This window comes from Columba livia, chromosome W, assembly GCF_036013475.1.
Source record: "Columba livia isolate bColLiv1 breed racing homer chromosome W, bColLiv1.pat.W.v2, whole genome shotgun sequence".
Taxonomy (NCBI): domain Eukaryota; kingdom Metazoa; phylum Chordata; class Aves; order Columbiformes; family Columbidae; genus Columba; species Columba livia.
The window spans coordinates 9,147,793-9,169,876 of NC_088641.1; the positions used below are offsets into that span (position 1 = coordinate 9,147,793).

General features: G+C 43.9%; 1 protein-coding gene across 1 annotated transcript in view; it reads right to left on the reverse strand.

The window, feature by feature from the left end:
- LOC135577095 (small conductance calcium-activated potassium channel protein 2-like) overlaps window positions 1-3,052 on the reverse strand; it is a 99,767-nt gene extending 96,715 nt beyond the window's left edge. Inside the window, exons 1-2 of the mRNA XM_065044792.1 lie at window positions 2,068-3,052; window positions 1,385-1,480 (exon numbers count right to left, since the gene is read on the reverse strand). Coding sequence (XP_064900864.1) covers window positions 1,385-1,480; window positions 2,068-2,913 — 942 coding nt within the window. The 5' untranslated portion in view covers window positions 2,914-3,052. The remainder of the gene's footprint in view (window positions 1-1,384; window positions 1,481-2,067) is intronic.
- Between the last annotated feature and the right edge of the window lie 19,032 nt (window positions 3,053-22,084).

Here is a 22,084-nt window from a genome sequence, read left to right on the forward strand (position 1 = left end):
AAATTTATTGTCTTGATGAAGTCCTGCAAATTTACATTATACTTACCGATAAAGTCTAGGTACCTTTCAGAGAAGAAAAGGAAAGGAATGATCAAATTTGAACAAGATCAGCAAACAGCTGGTGCTCCAGGATACAATCAACCAGCTGTGGGCATGATTCTACAGACCTGATTCAAGAAATAGTCCACTGCACACAGCAGGATATTTGCCTGAATTAAAGGCAAGTATCCTTTCAGAAAACAGTCAGTTTTAAAGATTATTTAAAACTTGTTTAAATAGCTGCCCATCTTTGGTATTAATGCAAAGAAACTGGCTTCTGAGCCAGAAATAGTGTTTTTCATATGTAAGCTCTGCAGGATAGGATCCCATTTGGCAGAGTCTTCAGTAACGCAATACTTCTCTAACAGTAGCCTAAGTAGGAGACTCTGGCGCCCTTTCATATTAGAACTACAGCATAGAAGAAGGGTACTATACAATTCTTAATTTCTCTTTTTCGTTAATTGGTACTGCTGAAAAAGATGTTCTTGCCCTTGAAAACTGACATTTCTGCCTGTAGCCCAAGGTATCTCTAATTAGACATAGCAAAACCACCAATGTTTCTACAAATAAGGTATTTTTCACTTCAAAACTTTGAAAACTCTCTCTTATATGTTTCAATTTAACTGAATGGCAATGTCAAATTGCAATTTCTTGATCCAAAAAGAAAAAGACAACTGAAATTAGAACTAAGTACCTGGGACAGGACATGTGACAGTATTTTTAGACTTACTCTATAGCTTTGATCATTAAATTCCCCCTACCTTTAGCCCTACCTGTCTTGACAGCTTTCCTCTGTCACATTTCCTAGTGGCTGCAATTTCTATGGCATTAAATAAAACACATCCAAAAGAAGGTTTCCCCTCTCTTTTAAAATATTCTTCTAGTATATGCTAGCATCTGAAACAGCACAGTGAAGATTACATACCTAGAAGTTACTGATGCCTCTTTCCTAGTAATTAGCCCCGCTATGCAGAGAAAATGCACAGCCTGACATTTAGTCACTGGGAAATAAAAGACTGTTTCCCTATATCTGCTACAGAAGACAGCAGGTATGTCATAGAGAAAGTGTGCTATAACCTCAAAAATAAGTGATCCTACTAGCATAATCGCAGGTAACAGTCCCTAGAAGGCAATGCTTCCTAGCACGACTGTGTCCATGTAGCCTATCTTATTTCTCTCCAGGGATGAAATACATTCACTGAACTTCAGGAAGCACTAAGTGATTCTTTTTGTTTTCTGAATCAGCAGGAAATGCAAAGTACTTACGACAATAAAGCCTTTAGAAAAACTGACTCTGCAGCCACAGATATGTAAACGCTCAGCAATTCATAAAGTGAAACATTACCTGAATTTCCCTTGCATGGTATACAATAATGAGCCCCAGCAGGATAATCGTGGAGAGGCTAATAAGGCATTTTAGAGCGAGGGAATACAGAGACTCCTGCAACAGAAAGACACCACTGTCCGTCACAGACCCACACGCACGGGACCGTTCCTGCCCCGCCGGGCTCCCCAGCCCCACTGCGAGCAGCGGAGCCCGGACTGGGAGGGGAGGGAGGGTCGCCTCGCCTTATGGTGTCGGGGCCGAGGGACACCTCACGGCGGGGGCGGGGGACACCTCGCCTCACGGTTGCGGAACCGCGGGGGGGAGCATCTCGTCTCAGGGCGAAGGACCAGTGGGGCCCCACGCGGCGGTGCTGAGGGGGCAGGGCACCTCAGGGCGAGAGACGCCTCAAGGCAGGGCCGGGCGAGGGCCGAACAGTCCCGCCGTGCTGGGCTCTTGGAGAAACGAAGTGACGCCGGGGTCGGGCGGCAGCCGCCTTTCCGCGCGGATCTGAAAGGCTGACAGGAGAGTGCAGCTGGCTGCGGAGCCGCCTTCCCCGCGAACCGGCCTCACCCGCGGGCCGAGGCGGGCACCGAGCCCGCGGCAGGGGCACGGGGCGGTGGCGGGGGGGGGGGGAGCGTGAGTCGGGCTGCGTCGACGGCGCCGAGAGCGAGAGGAAGGCGGTCCGACGGCGTGGCAGGTACCTTCGTGTAGGCGCCCCAGGACAGCTCTGTCTCGATCACCATGACTACGATGCCGAACATGCCGAAGATGAGCGCGTAGTCGCTCAGGCGCTTGCGCTTCTCGAAGAGCGCCCGGCGATGCCCCAGCTTGTAGCCGATGTTCTGGTTCTTCTTCTTGCTGGACTTGCCCCCGCCGTTGTTCCTGCCGCCGGAGCCGTAGAGCGCCAGGTTGTTGGAGTTGTTGTGCTCGGGCTTGGAGACCACGATCTCCGGAGCAGCGGATATGGGGCTGGCGAGCGGCGGCTGGAGCGACTGAGGCTCAGAGTCAAGCTCGTGCAGGTTCCTGCGGGATGAGCTCAGGTTGCTGAGCGGCCGCATGATGCCGCCGTTGTACCTGCAGCTGCTCATGGCTACTTCGGCGAAGGGATTGCTCTCCCGACGCTGCTGGTAGTGGTGATGGTGGGTGCTGCCGCTGCTGACACTGCTGCTGGAACTGACTGCCTGCTCCTGCTGCGGGCTATGGCACTGGTGGTACTGGGGATAATGGTGGGGCTTCCTGGACGAGCTGGCATGGCTGGAGGGGGTGAGCTCGCAGACGTTCAACTGGCTGCCCTGCCGGGAGGAGGCGGAGATGGAGAGCAGCGAGGAGCGAGTGCTGAAGGCGCCCGAGAGGGGCGAAGAAGTGCGGAGCAGCGAGGGCAGGTTATCCCCCGCTGCTGCCGCAGCGGCCTCATAGCAGGTGCAGTTGCACTGGAGGCACGGGCTCTGCTGCTGATCCTGGGACTGCTGGAGAAGACTTTGCTTGTCCTGGCCGTGCTGCTGCTGCTCGGAGCAGAAGCCCGGCTGGAACTGCAATAGTGTTTCCATGTCAGAGGCGTTAAAGCCGCAGAAGGACCAGGTGGTGGTGGTGCACCCTGCGCAATGCGTTATGGTCGGCAGGGGAGAGTCCTGCTGTCGCTACGAAGGGCCCATTCCGGCTTCCGTAGAATCCAGACGCTGCGTCCGATTGGTCGGGCGGACGAAAACAAGAAGGAGACCGGTTGCGGCATGAGGCATCCATCCGCCCTGCCCCCTCCCGCGCGGGGATCCCGCCTGCCACCACTCCCGCCACCTCGCCCCGCCGCCGGGGTGCCCCACGCCACAGAAACCTGGGGTGCCCCGAGGTGGGCGGAGAGAGCGCTCGCTGAGCTCGCTTCCGGGATCTCCCTCTGCTTCTTGGCGTCGCCGCACACATCTGCGCCGTCTCCAGAACGTGGGGACTGGCGCTGCGCTCCGAAGCTGTCCAGCGACGCCCCGCCGCTTCCCGGAGACGTGCAAAACAGCAGCGCCCTCGCTCCGAGGCCCTTGTCGCGGCCCCGGGGAGGAGGTGGCTCTCGGGGCCTAGCGCGGCCTCAGGTCGCGCCCACAGGCCATCAGAGAGGTCGCAGGAGATCTCTCCTCTCCTGAAACTCGGGAGAGCCCAGAGCCTGCTGCCTTCCAGGGCCCGGGGTGGCAGTGAGAGCTAACTGCTTGGGAGCATTTGGTTACATACAGTAATTTCTGATATTTTTCAGACCTATAATAAAGGGGAGGATTTCTTTTGGCCACTCTTTTTCTGAGCTGAAAAAGAAAGAAACTAGTCATTGGAAGTTTCATAGGTTTTCAGGTCATCACCTGAGGATGCAATACAAGGTGATTTATAGGTTAGGGACTTATTCCTAGTGGGTTACCAGACGCTTTAACAGTGAAAGAGGATCGTTTTTCATTAAGTAATTGAGTTTTTGTCTGGATCCATTTTCCTGAAACTCTGTTGCACAGCAATCTTTAAGTTTGTCACCTGCTACTATTTTGCCTCTTCACCTTCCTTTCTCTCCCAAATTCTCACTGAATATTATATATATATATATATATATAAAAATGGCAACTCCCTTAGACAGAGCAATGTCTGAACCAGGTAAAGTATTTTTTCTGCATTTATTTAAGGAAAGATTCTTTAAGGAAAGAGTTGTGGAAAAAGTGATTTACCTGATAGCTATGTCATTCTTGTTACCTGTCTGAGATTGTAAGAAAAGTTTCTTTTTCTTCAGCCAGATTGAAAATTCAACTGTAATGTTGCACTTTATTAGCATGGAAGGTCTCTTTAAAACTTTAGCTTCTCTCAGATATTAAAGAGAAAAAAATCACTAAGCCTTTCTAGGATAAAAGCCTACATCTCTATAATTTCTAGAACTTGCACAGCATTTAGTTCAGTTTCCTTTGAAACTCTGCATACTTGAATGGCTTGCATTTTAAGTAATTTGGATGAGGTACTGTGAATAGCTAAGTATTTTAATATGGTCTGCTATAAAATTTCATTTACCTAATTTTTAACCAAAGTGTACCTTTTAAAGCAAGTGCATATTTCACATAGGCGATCAAACAACCCTCACTAATGTAGTAACCATCATGGTTCTAAAATATAGGTAGATTATTCTGAGTCACCAAAATACTAAAATACCTGAATATGTTTATACAGCATAGATTATTTTAGAAATAGCACCCAAAAATATGAGCGTATATGACACACAGCATCATGCCTGTCTGGCTGTGCCCTGCGCCTGATCAGTGCAGTCTGTCCTATCTTATTCAATTCCTTTCTAACTCTTTCCTGGCCGAGGGCTTTCTATTCTCTGTGTGTGTATGGGGGTGTGAGTGCAGCAACTGGTGTCAGACCATGAGCCGGAGGGCCTGTGTGTCCGTGGTGCCAGCGACTGGAGAAAGTGCAGGTGTGTGAGTGAGTGTGATCACTAGTGAAGATCAAGCCGGACTAGCTGGGGAACCGGACTGGGAGCAAGTGGGTGAGTGAGTCTCTAAGGTGCAGATCTGGATGTGAGAGTGCCTGTGTATATCTGAGGGTGAGAGCACTGGGAGGGGTCAGCTCTTTGGACCTGGGAAGTCCCAGCCAGCTCTGTGTGTGCACATGCGCAGTGGTCTGTGTGTGTGAATAGCGCAAGAATGGCGAGGAGGAGAATTGTAAATACGCTCAAGCGACTGCATCTGGGGTGTAGAAGAACACATAAATCTCAAGTAGAACCTCTGTGTTTAGATAACAGGCCTGTGAAAAGAGTCGTAAAGGCACCTTATCGTACATCCTTGAGATTCCTGCAGGCAAAGATCAAAGCAGTGTGGTGAACTGCGCCTGCGTGAATCCCTGTACACAGGCCCAAATGGGCAGGCTTGTTGATCTTCAACCAGGGCTGAATTCTGCAGCACCTGCGTTTCCGCTTGTGTCACCCCTGCCCGGGAGCTTAAGTGCTGTTTCGGAGATCCCCTGGTAGCGAGGTAACAAAAATAAATTTGCTCTTTGCAATTGCATTCGTGCCCTCTGGTTGTTCTTGCGACCTGCCTGTGTTGGCTCACACAGTCTGTACCAACAACTGGAGCAGGGCTGCGGCCTCGAGGCCTCATATAGCCAGGTGCCAGCAGCTGGGGAGACTGGGATCCAGGAGCCAGCTTGTCAGGGATTGGCTCAAGGAGCATGGACATGAGTCCACCAAGCAACTGTATGAGCAGAGCCCATTTTAGTTGACATAAGTAGGCCTTAGTTAGCTTGTCTATTAGGCCATGGGAAAGGGGGGAACGGAAAAGTACTAACTAAGGCAGGGTCAGGATATCCTTGAAGAGATAAGAGTCAGAAGAATGCGGGATGCGCATAGCTAGCTAAACCCAAGTAGGTGGAGTAAGTAAATGTAACCTTTTAGTGCTTAGCCTATTAGATAGAGACAAGTATGCATAATTATGGTATTTGGTATAAATGCACGCTATCTCGGGCAATAAAGTTGAATCATGCTTTATCACTCACATTGAGTCAGCCTGCATGTTTTCCTCAGCCGCGTACTCGCAAGTGGCGCCCCGAACAGGGACTCTCGAAGGAGCAGCTGAAGCAGAGGGGCACCAGGAAGCAGCGACCGGGGGGTCAAGAGCGACCGAACACTGCGTGCGTTGGTGTGTCGTCTCCGAGGACCTGAACTGAATTTAGGAGTTCGCCGTCTGCATGGGCTACAAGGCAAGGACTGCAGGTGGTGCCAGGTTTACAAGGTACCAAGGATTATAGGGTAAGGTGCTTTTCATTTGCCTAAGGGCAGGTATTAGGATTTTTTTTTTTTTTTTTTTTGCCTAAGGGCAGGTATCAGGATATGGATAAAGAAACTATGGATTTAGAAGTAGCCCAAGATTTATTACAGCGCTTTTTAGAAAAGCAGGGGGGGGTTGAGTGTATCAAGCATCTAGCTGGTCTAGTTGCAGTAGGTCGAGTGAAAGGATGTTTTTCGAATACTGATTTGCTCTTTGATGTGTCGGAATGGAGAAAATTAGGAGACACACTATGGGATATGGTTATAGATGATGATAAATCAGCGAAGAACCTCAAAATACTATTAACTTGGTGCAGAGGCAATGCGTATCCTGCTGACCTGTCAGGAGTTTTTCAAATAGAGACTTGGAAAAAGATGGGAGCTGTGTTGTGGAAGGCAATTAGTCACTGTGAAAAATATATTCTCGGCCTTGTAACCATCTGGAAACTGATAAATACTACACTGAAGCAATTAAAACCTGAAAAGACTGTTACGAGCATTAGTGACTCAAAACTTAAACTTGAACTTTGGGACAGTATAGAGCAGAAATTATGGGATAAAGTCAGCAATGGAGATAAAGAAGTTAAATCATTAGTAACTACATGGAAGCTTGAACGGTCTGCTGCTGCCGGAATTTTTGCAGCGTTGCAGTCTGATAAGTATCCTGAAAGTTACTGTGAAGTTCACCCGGTTTGTGTCTGCAATACCCTCCCTATTCCATCCCCTGCTGTGCTTTCAGCACCCCTGATGGTTCAGCAGTCCGGGGCGAGGGGAGGAACAATGCCGAACGGATAGCCTTCTGTACCATCATCTAACCCTGGTGAGAACAGCAAGTCCAGAGGATTGGTGTCAGACAACTTACTCAAAGAACCTGTGAAAGCTGAGAATGCTAAAGTCGTAAACAAGTGTACTATCAGTCCTTTTATCAATTTTACCAATCTGCTTTTCCTGCCTTTTAACCCTCTAACTTCCACAAGAGAACAGAAGAAGTCACTGAAAATAGAACTGGACAACAGAACTGTGTGACAGATTAGATCAGCTAACAGCAAGTGAATCCGACAGTCGGCAATGTGGTCATGATAATCGTGACGGGAAAGGGGGTGCTGCTGGGGACTCAGGGTATAAAACTTAGAAGTTAAGGAAGCACTGGTGTTGAAATTAGCAGTAGAGAATGCTAATGTTTGCTATCAACATGTTATTTGCGAGTTTTACAGTACAAATTATGTGCTGCTGTTTATTGCCTCTCTGAAAGTCAAGCAGCTTGTCAGGAATGTGAGTTAATTGTTTCACTGGTTGTTGTTAGAATTGTTTCTTTGTGGTATAAGTGCGCTGTAAAACTTTCTCTCCACTTTTCCCACTCACGCTGCAAGCAGCCCTGTGCTTTTCCATGGGGTCAGAAATTACTGTTTTCAGTCGTGTTCATAAAAAATCGGTATTGGGAGGTGTTTCAAAACATAGGGAAGCACTTGGAAATATGAGCAAAGAGGATCTTGTAAAATATTGTAGTTAATGGTGGCTGCTGTATAAGTTAAATGATTGGGAAAAGTGTCCGGGGAATAGAATCTTGAAGTATAACACCTTGTTGCAATTAATGTTGTTTTTAGGGCGAGAAGAGTAAGTCAAAATAAATCCCTACAAGAGATCATTAAATCATTTCAGACAGCTGAGAGAGAGTTAACTGATAACACGCAGGTCACAGTAAACTTGCCGAAGTCTGCACAATGTTTTCCTTATTAGCCTGTTTTCTTTGTGGGTATCTGTTTAAGCATGTTGCAATTTTGGTAGGTCTTTGTTATATGGTACAGTAAGTTCACAGACTGTTAAATCATGAGAATCAGTTGACTCAAAAGGTGCGTTTTGTGATAGTACAAAAGATCATGAGTAATTTAGTTCCTTACTGCGTGAACGTGATGTTAAGATTTTATGTGCAGTAGCTGTTATATGTTTTTTCTAGCGTACTAGCTTTATTCCAATATCCAGACTTGCGCAACTCTGTGACAGGCTGTCTCTCATCTCGGTGCACTAAATTTGGCCTTTTTGTATGCACATCAAGTAAAGAATCCTGGTTTTAGAATAACAGTTGTAGTGCACCAGATGAGACACTAATAAAAGGCCTTGCCCAGTCCAGCTTGCTGCGGCGGCGGGGGGGGGGGGGGCGGATGCCGAATGGGCCTCCAGCGCACACTGACCCATTTTGTCAGGGAGACCCAGAGGTACCTCCACCTGGCTGAGCAGTAAGCAGTTCAAAGGTGCAATGCAAAAAATTGAGATATTGTCTTAAATTGGTGTAAGTGTGATCCATCTGCTTATTTGAACTTGGTATATGGTTTTCGTATCTGAGCTCAGTATTTTAGTTTGCATATTCATATTTGGTACCAAAAGAATCTTGTTTGGGGAAATAATTACAAAATGGGAACTGGTTCCACTGCTAAAATTCCACCTTGCTCCCCCTTAGGATGCATCCTTACATATTAAAGTAATCGCTTATATTGTTAGAAAAGCATTTAAATTGTTAAAATACTATGATAGATGTGAACTTGGGGTATTGTATGAAGTTATGAAGTTGTATTTAAAAGTTGCTAGGATATTAACTGATTTGGATCTAGGAAAATAGAATAATGGATTTATGTTTATTATACTGGTTTATACTGTTTTTTGACATCTCTAAATTGTAAAAGGAAAATGGAGCTAAGGAATTTAACTATTGCTGAGCTACTTGGAATTGCATATAAAGTGTATTATGGCTGGAATGAAATGGGAAAACAAAAGAGCAAAACATCCCAGGCCTGTGTGCAGCTCATTGTAACTGAGAAGTTTCCCAGAGCCTCCCACTTCGTACCAGCCATTATGCCAGCTGCGTGACCTTGGTTATATCTACACTGCACAGAAAGAAAAAACAACTGGAAAAAACCTGTCTGCCCGCTTTTAAAGCAGTGAAAGGGGGGGGTTCTCTCTCCCCCCCACTGCAGCGATGTAATACTGAATGGAGCAGTCTGAGGGTGAAGTTGAAAGGCATCCTGAGCAGACCCATAGTTCTAATGAAACTGGATAATTAAACCAAAAATTTGTTGATAGACTTACCCTATGGTAATTAGTTGTAAGAGACTTCTTAGTAAATTCACCATGCTAGTTTTTGAGGACATGGGAGACAATGAAAGAAAGGCCGTTTTTTGAGACAAACGGAATGCCAAATTTGGAACAAAGTTTTAATACATGAATTCTTGTATTTGCCCAAAAGTCCTATACCTCTCTTGGGTCAGGATTTGTTAAGTAAATTGTAAGCTCAAATAACGTTTTCTGAGAATTCTGTTTAGTTGCATATCCTACAAGAAGGTGCTTGGATGGTGCAGATCTGCTTGTGCAAGTGAGAAATCTTCAAGGAACTTTTGAATGCTGTATTTCCACTAGTATTAACAGCCAATGTTTTTGATAAAGCAAATACTACACTGATAGATCTGAAACAGGACTTCAGTCCGGTAAGGGAAAACAATATCCAATAAATATGACAGCCAAAATGGAGTTAGAAGCTTTGAGGGATGAATTTATGACAACTTTACAGGCTGACTGCATTTGATTGGACTTGCAGATTTGTCTATGAAACAACCTGTGGCTACTGTGGGACAGTATGATGAGAATGCTAACAGACTGTTATATACCAATTGTCACTCTGATCAAGAAAATGCAGGGAATGAATTTAAGTCTTAATAGACCATGATCCTTTTGTCATATATGTACCATTTGTGAAATTTAATTCTGATTTTTTTTTATTTTATTTGTAATCCATGTCTTTGTAAATTGCACTAGCTGGTTTTCTTAACAGCACAGCTTTTGGTATGCATAAATGTAAAATGTAAATTGCTGCAGAACCTGCAAGTCTTTAACATCAGGTCATAGGCCATACTTGTATTTGGTCTGATCCTACATACTCGCACAGTTTTTGTTGATGGTTTTGGGAAGTCTCATAAAGCTGTAGTGGTTTAGCGTGAAGATAGCGATTAGCATCATTCTGTGAAAATTATTGAAAGTTCAACCCATTTAGCAGAACTTGGCACAGCTTTACATTACTTAGAGCTTTTTAAGGAGGAACCTCTAAATTTGATTTGTGATTCTGAGTACATAGTTAAGGTCCAACGCACGTATCTGCTTCTGAACTGTGTTTTTGTTTTGGTTTGGTTTGTTTTTTGTTTTTGTTTTGTTTTGTTTTAAACAAAAAGGGGGGAGAAGTAGGGAAAACATCACAAAACCAATTGTCAAAAGCATTGTATGTGATGAATCACTTATATCTAAGTGGTGCAGCCTAAATTTGCCCTGTGATGAAACACTTTGTAAGTATGACCCAAAACCATGCTAAATCAGAAAGAACCTGCATTAGTTATGGTCAAATCACTAGTTAACGTTCAATGGAAAAGGCCACACCAATTGATAACCTGGGGGAGAGGTTATGCTTGTGTTTTTACAGATCAAGGGCCGCAATGGTTGCCAGCACGAAACGTGAAACCTGTGTTATCTTCCTGACAATGATTGTTGCAGCTGCTGTGTTTTGAATGCCTGCACAGACAAAGACTAACATGTGGATTACTTTAGCCAACATGACTGACCATCTATATGCCTAACTACTATGTCTCTGGAAAAAACGTTCCACACATGCTTGGTTGGTGTCTTCCTTGATGACTACAGCAGCATCACACGACTGTTTCAAATAGTGGTCGATGCAGAGGCATTGCAACGAACTGTAATAATACCAACATGGCACTTTGGATTAATTGCCTCCTGGAAGCAGACATCGAACCACAGGAACTGGCATCTATGCCCATGGATGCTTGTATCCAGCCGGTTTGTGAAAAGTGTCAGAACAGTATACAAGAACATGAATGGATAAAACTGCAAAATATTAATGCTACCCTTTGTGACTATAGAAATGAAACTCGATGGTGTAATGCTTCACAGAAGAATGCAAGGGATGTCATTGATAATGTGGGACAGCGACCCTAAAACCTCCTGTATGGTGTATTCTTGATCTGTGAAGACAGAGCCTGACCAGGAATTCCTTCTAATGCTGTTGGAGGACTGTGTATTTTGGGACTATTAACTCTCTTAACGCCCAATGTATCTATGATAATAGATCACAGAAGAGCAAGACAAGAAAAACACTTTTTGCGTGTATGAGTCAAAATGTGATGATAATGTAGATTTTTGAGGATCAGGGTTAAGGGTTTTAGGATCTCTTGTATCTAGTGTTGGCACAACTAAAGCTTTAAATACTTTAGAAAAATTAGGATGCTGGCTAGTTAGGCAAACAAACAGAACTTCTAAGGCTTTAAGTGGACTTTTGTTAGATGTAAATTCTGTAAGACATGCTACACTGCAGAATACAGTCACAGGAGACTTTTGTTATTAGCCCATGGCCATGGATGTGAGGAATTTGACGGAATGTGCTGTATGGATTTACAGGATAAGTCGAGATCCATCCACAAGGAAATTAAACAACTTACGGACCATTCACAGAAGATCAGAGAGGATGTAGGCCTCTTTGGCTTAGAGGGCCTCATGAACTGGAGGAGGATGGGTAAAAGGGCTTTTGCAGAGTGCTCTGGCTCTCTTAATCATAGTAGTAGTTGCATTAATATGCTTGAGCTGTGCTATATCATGTATTAAGAAGATTTTAGAGCAGACACTTGGGCAGGCTCTGCTCGTAAAAAAAAGAAAAGGGGGGAGATGTCAGGGATTGGCTCAAGGAGCATGGACATGAGTCCACCAAGCAACTGTACGAGCAGAGCCCATTTTAGTTGACATAAGTAGGCCTTAGTTAGCTTGTCTATTAGGCCATGGGAAAGGGTGGAACAGAAAAGTACTAACTAAGGCAGGGTCAGGATATCCTTGAAGAGATGAGTCAGAAGAATGCGGGATGCGCATAGCTAGCTAAACCCAAGTAGGTGGAGTAAGTAAATGTAACCTTTTAGTGCTTAGCCTATTAGATAGAGACAAGTATGCATAATTATGGTATTTGGTATAAATGCACGCTATCTCGGGCAATAAAGTTGAATCATGCTTTATCACTCACATTGAGTCAGCCTGCATGTTTTCCTCAGCCGCGTACTCGCACCAGCTATGAGTAGAACGAGGCTGTTGGTGCTGTGTCTGTTCATGTGAGTGCTCTGAGTGCCTGTCAGTGATCTGTGTGGCTGGCCATGTATGTATGTATGTGGTGTATATGTGTGCTCTGTGTGTGTCCCTGTCGGGAATGCATTTTCAGCCTTGCTACTGTTTGGACCTAGGGACATGGAGTGGCAGCAGCCTCACCTCTCTCAGGCTGTTGTGTCCAGCATGATATGTTTTTCTCTAACACTCTATTGCGGTCATTTCTCTTGATCACTCAAGGCCAAACAGGGATGCTTTTAGTTTTAAGAATGAACACGCTGTTTAACAGAGCTTCAGTTCTTCCAGTCTTTGTTTGAAAAAACATGGTGTCATAATTGTTTCTCAGTGGTCCTCTTTTGCCTGTTTTTTCAGACACATCTGGATCGCAGGGATCTTATAAAATGAAAATCTTAGGGAACCTATGTTCTTTTCACTGTGTAGATAAATGTTCTGCACAAATGTGCTGTCAGAATATATGTTTTGTGAAGTAATTAAAGATTTAGATATGCTTATGTCGTGGTTTAACCTGAGCTAACAATACAACCGCAAACAGCTGCTCACTCACCCTGCTCCCCACCCCCCAAATAGGGGAGAGAATCGAAAGGGAAGAGAGAAACTTGGACTGAGATAAACACAGTTTAATAAAATAACAAAATACTAATACACTACTAGTAAATTTATATATAAAATAGAAATAGAATATAAAATAAAAGATACTCAATGCAATTCCTCACAAACTCCGTCCACACCGAGCAGCCAGTCCCAGGAAGCAGCACCCTTGTCCCGAACAGCCAGTCACAAAGAGAGAAAAAAGGAAAAAAAAGGCAAAAAGGCCCAGAGGCCTCTCCAAAATGGCAAAAGGCTGAACTAAACATCCCAAACAGAACTCCCTCGGCTCCAACAAAAAGAGCTAAGAAGAACGCACGCGAGAGAGAGCAGAAGATCTCGACTCTCCTTAAATATGAAGCATGACGCTAATGGGATGGAATACTCTTATTGATCAGTCTGGATGTCAGTCAATGTCTGCACCATCCATACCCCCCCTTCCTCTATGCCTCACACCTGTGGGCAGAGTGCTCAGAATGTCCTTGGCTCTCAGACCAGAGCAATTAAAAACATTAACTCTGTCTTGGGGTGTTATCTCTTGTTCTCAAACTAAGTCCAAGTAATGACCGTGCTGGCTATGAAAAAGAAAGGTTTCTAACTGCATGAAGAAAATTAACTCATTTCAGTCAAACCAGCACAGCTTAGATTTCATCCTTCCTTCTCTGTTCATGCCATGTCTTTAATATTTTTACTTTAATACTTTAAACTGTCCTCTTTAACAGAAGATAAAATTCTAGTTTACCCTGAAAGATTCTTAAGAAATTTGTAAATCTGCATGTTTTATTTAGAAGTCAACAATTTCATCTACTCTGATCATGCAAGATTATTGTTCTTTTAAAAATCTTGGTAAACTGAAATACGTGGTTGTTGTATTCTGCATGGGGAAATGATTGCATTTGTTTCATATCTATCTATCTATCTATCTATCTATCTATATATATCAGTCACCAATCCCAATTTTAATATATCTACTGCTGATAGCCTGTTTATTTGTAGAACTCGGCAAGGACACTGCTGTTGCTGTCATTTGGATATTTCATCTACTTGCTTGCTTTATGACAATAAACAAATTAATATTCCAGTGTTTACCACAAGAGGTCAGACTAATCATACAGCATGTTCTAAAACTAATATGGTTTTATTTAAGTTCCAGTTGGGATATCCTATCAGAGTTTCAAGGTCTGAAACAGGAACTGGTAAGTTTGCTTCTTCATAGTGAGGGAGATGATAAATGAACCGGAATAGAAAGATGCAATCTAATTTAGCATCTCTACTTTTTAAATATTGTTTAAGTTAACTTTTAAAAATGAGTGTATTAAATTTCAGAAATAAAATAAATTATTGACGTGAATTGAGTTGTTATATTCCTCCATATCACAAAGAAATTAGCATGGACAGCTCAGGACTGCTAAGACATTAAGACAAACATATGGGTTGGGTTGTGGTTTTTCTCTACCTTTTCATTAGACACTGGGTGGAACTACTCTTACTGATTGCCATAGGTCCTGCTGCTGCTTTGCCAAAGAGGCCTTTTTACATGTATGCATATGTGTGTGTGTCTGTATGTGCTTTTATAAAGTGAGAGAATTACTGCAGGTCTCATTTGACAATGATTATTATTGGAATTATTTTTATTGGAAAACAGATATTTTTTTTTTTTTCTAAACCCGCTAATTGTGAGAACAAAACAAATACTTAAGCAAATCTATGCCAATAGCAGGGCAGGAAGCTCAACAGACAGGAAAAACTGGATTTCTGAGAGGAAAAGAAACACTATAAAAGAAATGAAGTAACAGCTAATGGCTAGTCATTTTAAAAGCTCACATAATAACATCCAATGAAGATACAATACCTACAGGCTAAGATAAGAGGTATTAGAAAGCTGGTTTGGCTCTTATTCTACTACCCCTATTCATGCCTGACTCCTGTTAAAGTCACTGAGAACTCTGTGCTCATAAAAATGTCCAAAGATATAGAAAGAAATTGGGGGGGGGGGGGGTGGAATCAAGGTGTTGAGGGTTAAGATTACGGGGTGACAATAAAACCCTGTCAGATGTATTGTTAACCCCCTCTCCCCCCCCACTTCCCCCTTTTTGCCCCTCCCTCTCCCCCCTTTCCACTAAGGAGAGGCAATTGGGAGGAAAAGAAGGAGAGAGAGAAGAGAGTTGGAAAAATTAACAATGTTTTACTAATGCTACTAATAAGAATAGAGAAAATAATACAAAATATACAAAACCAATCTTGAAAGTCTCAGCAACTGCAGAGCCGGCAACCAAAGTCCTGGATTAGACTCTGCAGCCAACCAGAGCTGGATTCAGTCTCTCACTAGGCCTCAGTTCGCAGGGACAACTAGCAAGGTCCTCTCCTAATGACGGCCATAAGGAAAAAAGGGAAAAGGGACGAGATCCTCGTGATCTCCCACTTTTATATGAAGTATTCACGTGAATGGAATGTTATACACAGTTGGTCAGTTTCTTGGTCACTTGTTTCTCGTTGCCCCTCTCGCGAGATGTCCATCCATGCTTATCAATAAGTTTGCATTCCATTGCTAGGTTTACCAAAATATGTGTCTGGTTCTCCAGGAAAATGCAGTTAATATGAAGGCTTTAGCTGACAGGCAAAATTCACTGAAAGAGAAACTTGTTTTTAACAAAACCAGGACACAAGGAAATTCCATTCTATAGCAGTATTTTGGACTCAAAGCATATTCTGCACAAGATCTAGGAGTTTTTAGAAAGCACTAAAGGAAACAGTCTTGTCCAAGCAAGGGTGTGTGCATATATATATGCTGAGTATATACACAGAAAGATGCCATTCAGTGAAAGCAGTCACAGTAAGAAAAATACATTTCCAAAATACATTTCCAAAATAGATTAAAAGAAAAATATTGCCTGCGACCAAAAAAAAAAAAACATTAAAAAGGGGGTAGTATTTAGTGTTTTGAATTATTTTAAAAAGGTGCAATTTGATTTTTGGTAAGAGCAAAGATAGTTAAGACCTTGCAGCAGTAGCTTGGCTGGGTGTTCAAATATGGATTTCCAAATGATGGTGTATGAAATCCTTTCCACAGTGTTGTACCTGACAAAATCCTCATTTCCTTTAGGAAATCCAGGATTTCACTTGGCTTGCTTCCTTCTGTGCCCATCTCTGGACATTTGGATAGAAAAAGAAAAAAAAAAAAGAAAAAGAAAAAAGAGAGTATCATTTCATATTTTCTTCCTGCTTTCCCACTTCAGAATGGACTCTCATGTTCTGGGTGGCACCCATGGCAAGTTGCTCGTTAACAGTCAGTCAAAAATCTCCTAAACTGATGTCATTCAGAGATCAAGGGTGAGGCCAGACTTTCCCTTATGGGAAAGAGAGGGTGAAAACCTTCAGTTCCATTGCTCCTGAGCAAATAGAACAAAGCAAGGTGAAGTTAGGTAAGTTTGCAAACAAAAAACTTTCTGTAGCAGAAATGCTATGGTGTCTGTTATAGTATAGTAGAAGAAAGCAAGTGAAAAGCTCAGATAAAGCTGTTGTGTGTTTAACCTGGAGAAGAGAAGACTGAGAGGGGATCTTATCAGTGCTTAGAAATATCTTAAGGGCGGGTGTCAAGGGGATGGGGCCAGACTCTTTTCAGTGGTGCCCAACGACGGGATAAGGGGCAACAGGCACAAACTGAAACATGGGGAGTTCCATCTGAATATGAGGAGAAACTTCTTTACATTGAGGATGACAGAGCACTGGAACAGGCTGCGCAGAGAAGTTGTGGAGTGTCCTTCTCTGGAGATATTCAAAACCCGCCTGGACGCGATCCTGTGCAACCTGCTCTAGGTGAACCCGCTTTAGCAGGGGGTTTGGACTACATGATGCCCAGAGGTCCCTTCCAACTCTAACCGTTCTGTGATTCTGCATATCCAAAATGGGATAATTCATTATCTGTGTTGAGGAATAGCCTCTATACTTCATTTGATAAGAATATCCAAGGTTACTGAGGGAGCTGGCGGAGGTGATCACTAAGCCACTTTCAATTATTTATCAGCAATCCTGGCTAACTGGGGAGGTCCCAGTTGACTGGAAGTTGGCGAATGTGACGCCCATCTACAAGAAGGGTCGGAAGGAGGATCTGGAAAATTACAGGCCTGTCAGTCTGACCTCGGTGCCAGGGAAGGTCATGGAACAGATCGTCTTGAGTGCCACCACGCAGCACGTACAAGACAAAGAAGTGATCAGGCCCAGTCAGCATGGGTTTATGAAAGGCAGGTCCTGCTTGACCAAGCTGATCTCCTTCTATGACAAGGTGATGTGCTTAGTGGATGAGGGAAAGGCTGTGGACATTGTGTACTTAGATTTTGGTAAAGCCTTTGACGCCATTTCCCACAGCATTCTCCTGAAGAAGCTGGCAACTCATGGCCTGGATGGGTGTACTCTTTGCTGGGTAAAGAACTGGCTGGATGGCCGGGCCCAAAGAGTTGTGGTGAACGGAGCCAAATCCAGTTGGCGTCCGGTCACGAGTGGTGTTCCCCAGGGCTCAGTATTGGGGCCAGTTCCGTTTAATATCTTTATCAGTGATCCGGATGAGGGGACCGAGTGCACCCTCAGTAAGATTGCGCACGACATCAAGTTGGGTGGGAGTGTTGATCTGCTCAAGGGTAGGAAGGCCATACAGAGGGGTCTGGACCAGCTGGATCAATGGGCTGAGGTCAATTGTAAGAGGTTCAACAAGGCCAAGTGCCAGGTCCTGCACTTGGGTCACAACAACCCCATGCAATGCTATAGGCTTGGGGAAGAGTGGCTGGAAAGCTGCCTGGCAGAAAACAAACCAGAGATGCTGATCAACAGCCAGCTGAATATGAGGCAGCAGTGTGCCCAGGTGGCCAAGAAGGCCAACAGCATCCTGGCTTGTATCAAGAATAGCGTGGCCAGTAGGACTAGGGGAGTGATTGTCCCCATGTACTCGATGCTGGTGAGGCCCCACCTCGAATACTGTGTTCAGTTTTGGGCCCCTCACTATAGGAAAGACATTGAGGTGCTGGAGAGAGTTCAGAGGAGGGCGACAAGGCTGGTGAGGGGTCTGGAGCACAAGTCTTATGAGGAGCGGCTGAGGGAACTGGGGCTGTTCAGCCTGGAGAAAAGGAGGTTGAGGTTGAGGAGACCTTACTACTCTCTACAACTCTACAACTACCTGAAAGGAGGTTGTAGCTTGGAGGGTGTTGGTCTCTTCTCCTGAGTAGCAAGTGATAGGATGAGAGGAAATGGCCTCAAGTTGTGCCAGAGAAGGTTCAGATTGGACATTAGGAGACATTTCTTCACAGAAAGGGTTGTGAAGCAGTGGAACAGGCTGCCCAGGGAAGTGGTGGAGTCACCATCCCTGGAGGTGTTTAAAAGATGTATAGACGAGGCTCTTAGGGACGTGGTTTGGTGCTAGAGTTAGGGTATGGTTGGACTCGATGTTCTTAAGGGTTTCTTCCAAGCAAAATGATTCTATGATTCTATGAAACTGTGGGCTTTCTAATTAAAGACATGTTCATGGTACAGCGGATAAATGACTCAAGCATCAAGGAAGGTGATCTTGAAAATACGGAGGGAGTTAGATGAGAAAAAAGTAAGTGGATATAGTGGCATTCAGTCAGATATCTTCTGGTGACTCATCCAAATCCCACTGAAAACAGTGGTTTCTGTAGGTTTTTATATTTACCTTTTTAGAGGGTGAAGTATTTTTAACCTAGGAAAAATTACTTCATTGATTATAGAAGCCAGTACTCTGCTGTAGATGGCCCCAGTTTCATAAAATGTAGGTAGTAGCTACCTCCTGAAGTCGGTTAAACTTCTTGTCATCACTATTCTTATTGAGGGGCTTCTCTGGAAAATTATTCCAATAGTATTGGAGAAAGCAACCCGCCCCCTCCCTGCACCTGTTTTCTAATGAGAAAAGCTATTTTTGTTAAACACAAAAGCAACCAACGTGTCTAGATATGAAGTAGTTTGAATCCTCCATTTTTGTAATTGATCCAAACTAAAATCTTAAACTGAAACTTTCACAGACTCAAAAGTTCAATTTGGATGCAAGTTGATCGCCTCTGTTATTCAAATATAGAACTGACATTTAGTGGTAATTTGGTTTAGAAAAGTTAGATGTTTGTTTAACCTGTCATTACACTTTGTGTAGACATATGAGTTATTTGAAGTGTCAAATATACACAGTGCCTATCCAAAAAGTCTTTGATTTTTTTTTTTTTTTTTTTTTTTTTTTCCTGTTTTGTTTCCTTTCATGTGTAATGTGGCTGACACATAGGACATCAGGGACTTTCCAGGCTACTTGCATAAACTGCTGATAAGGTTTGAAATAACATTTTGTAATTAGTAACTCTAACAACAAGTGTCTTCTCTGGATAAGACACAGAAGGGAACCCTCTAACATGCTAACCAGTGGGTTACACATTTCTTTTGGCCAAAGAAACCTCCATATGTATACATGATGTGTACCATAGCTCTTTCAGTTTAGGATTAAAATTAATCTCTTCCAGCTGTTTCACTAGGAGTTGAACTGGAGGGTTGTACTAGGTCTGGCTGGGATGGAGTTAACTTTCTTCATAGCTGTGTTTTGCATTTGTGGCTAAAGCAATGTTGGTAACACACTGCTGTTTTGGGTATTGCTGAACAGTGCTTGCACACTGTGAAGGCTTTCACTCTCTTCCCCCTTGCCCCCCGCAAGTAGGCTGGAGGTGGGCAAGAGGTTGGTAGATCTGGAAGGCCTCAGGCCCTGTAATCCCTGCAACCAGTTTCCGGTTTGCTGTGAAGTCCCGCCCATGACTTCCGGGGGCCTGATCTGCACCTGCCAGAGCCACGCCAGCTCCGCACACCCAGCTCCGCTGCTGCTGGAGTGACGCCAACTCCACATCGAGCATTCAAGATTGGTTTTGTATAGTTCGTATATATTCTCTATTTATTAGTAGCATTCGTAAAAGCCTTTAAAACCTTCCAACTTGAAGTCTAAGTCTCTCTTCCTTCCTCCTTATCTTCCCTATCATCTTTCCGATCTAAAGGAAAGGGGTGGTGGGAGGTGAGGGGGTATAACAGGGAGCGTCTGCCACGGTTTATTGCTGCCTTGCTTTAAACCTTTACTGATTTAATTGGTGGCCTGTACGGGGAAACGAGACCGTACGGGGAAAAAGAGCCGTACAGGGAGAGAGAGAACGTACGGGGATGAGATAAGAGAAACCATGACACTGCGGAGTCCAGCCCAGGACTTCTGGGTGCCTGCCCTGCAGCCACTGGAGCAACGCCAGCTTGGCCGCGGGCAACGCTGCACTACCCCGGGAAAGTCAAGAGTGGTTCTGTATGTTTTGTATTTTTTTCTCTGTTTATTAGTAGCATTAGTAAAGCATTTTTAACTTTTCCAACTTGCGAGTCTCTCTCCCTTTCCCTCCTATTACCTTTCCTTAGTGGGGAGGGCGGGGCGTTAACAGAGAGCATCTGCCACGGTTTATTGTCGCCCTGCAGTAAACAGTGACAGATTTATTGGCGCCCAACATGGGGCTTGAGTGAGAAGGGCTAAGAGTGGTCTTTGACAATTTGCCTAAACAGGTTTCCCGGTAGTGCAAGTGAGAGAACATCGGACTTTGGATTTGAGCGGTCTGAGTTCTAATCCTCTGGTGGTAGGAGACCTCGGAAAACAATAGATCTGTATGCTTTATGGGTCATTTGGTGATGATAAAGCCGATTGCAGTTATTATCTTGATTTAAAGGATGTTGTTGCAAATCTGGTATTATTTGTTTTATTTGCTCACTTGGTTGTATTCAATTATGCCTTTTTTTAGGTTGATGCTTCTTGTTCGTGTTTACGTGCAGAACATTATCTCTGGAAGTTGGGATAAAGTTGGTATAATAGATTTGTTGCTGGGTTGTGTAGCATTGCTCTATATGGTCATAGTTAAGCCAATGGTGTATTTCTATTCATTGTTGTCATATTTTGGGAGTGTGTATTTTTGAAATTCTCCGGTAGAAGCAAAAGAAATTAAACAGAACTGTACCTTTTGTTTTTTCAGTTGCAGGAGTGAGATTTTAGGAGAGCTATTCAACTACTCTTTGCCTTTTTCATTAGGGCAAATTACAGATGCTTTTGGGAATTTTGAATATTCCTGGACAATCGAGCGAAGCTTGTTGGTATTACTGGGTCTCTGGAATGTGTGTCAGTCTTTGCTGGTGATAAAACTACTTAGGAGGACTGTAGTGATTCTAACTTCTGCAACAGGTGTTGCAGCTATTGAAGCCTCAGCAACGTGCACTGCAGCCACTCAAACTCCCGTGACAGGCTCTGCAGCCACGTCAATTCTGACAACAGATACAACAGCTACTGCAACCCCCTTGACGAGCACTGCAACCACTCCAGTTCCTAACTTGGATACTGCAGTCATGCCAATGCCAATGACAGTTAATGCTGCTATTGCAACTCCAACAGCTGGCATTGCAGTCACACCAACGCTGACTACAGATACTGCAACCACTACTGTAATAAATTTTGACTCGAAATTAACTTGAATAACACAAATTTATTCCCGATGGATTTCAACGCAATAAGCAAAAACAGCGCTGGGCGGCCATGAGGTTCGCTTCTCCAATGGCGCGCGCCGGAAAAACTTCTTCCGGCCTTTTTATAGGGTCCCGGGTTCGTTGCTCAGAGTGCCACGTCACTCGTTCTTTCTGCGAATGTGCCCTCTGTTGTCAGGCAGTTAATCTCCTATCTTCTCACCTACCCCTGCCCCCCTCCCACCTTTAGAGGATCGAACATTTAAGGCAATTGCATAACAAAGGGCAGGGGCTTCCCATGTTGCACAATAACCCCTGAGCGTTTCCTTTTAAGAAGTGTTAATGAACAAACATCTCTAACTCTTAGAATTGTTTATTACAATTCCTCCCTTTTCTTTTTCTACTTATTTTGTTCATTAAAGCATTGTAATTCTTGACTACTTAATACAAATAACTCACTATCATCTTGATTGGGTAACTGCTCATACTTTGCTTTAACTAATAATAAATGTGCTGCTTCTAGCCTGCTTCTCACAATAGCTATTACTTTATTAAAAATACATGTCCAAACATCAACACTAGCATTAAGAGAATCAACGGCCCTGCTATAGTAGAGAGGAGGGTTGTAAGCCAAGGCGATTGTCTAAACCAGGTTTCGTACCAACTCTGCCGAGTCCAACAGCTTCGAAATA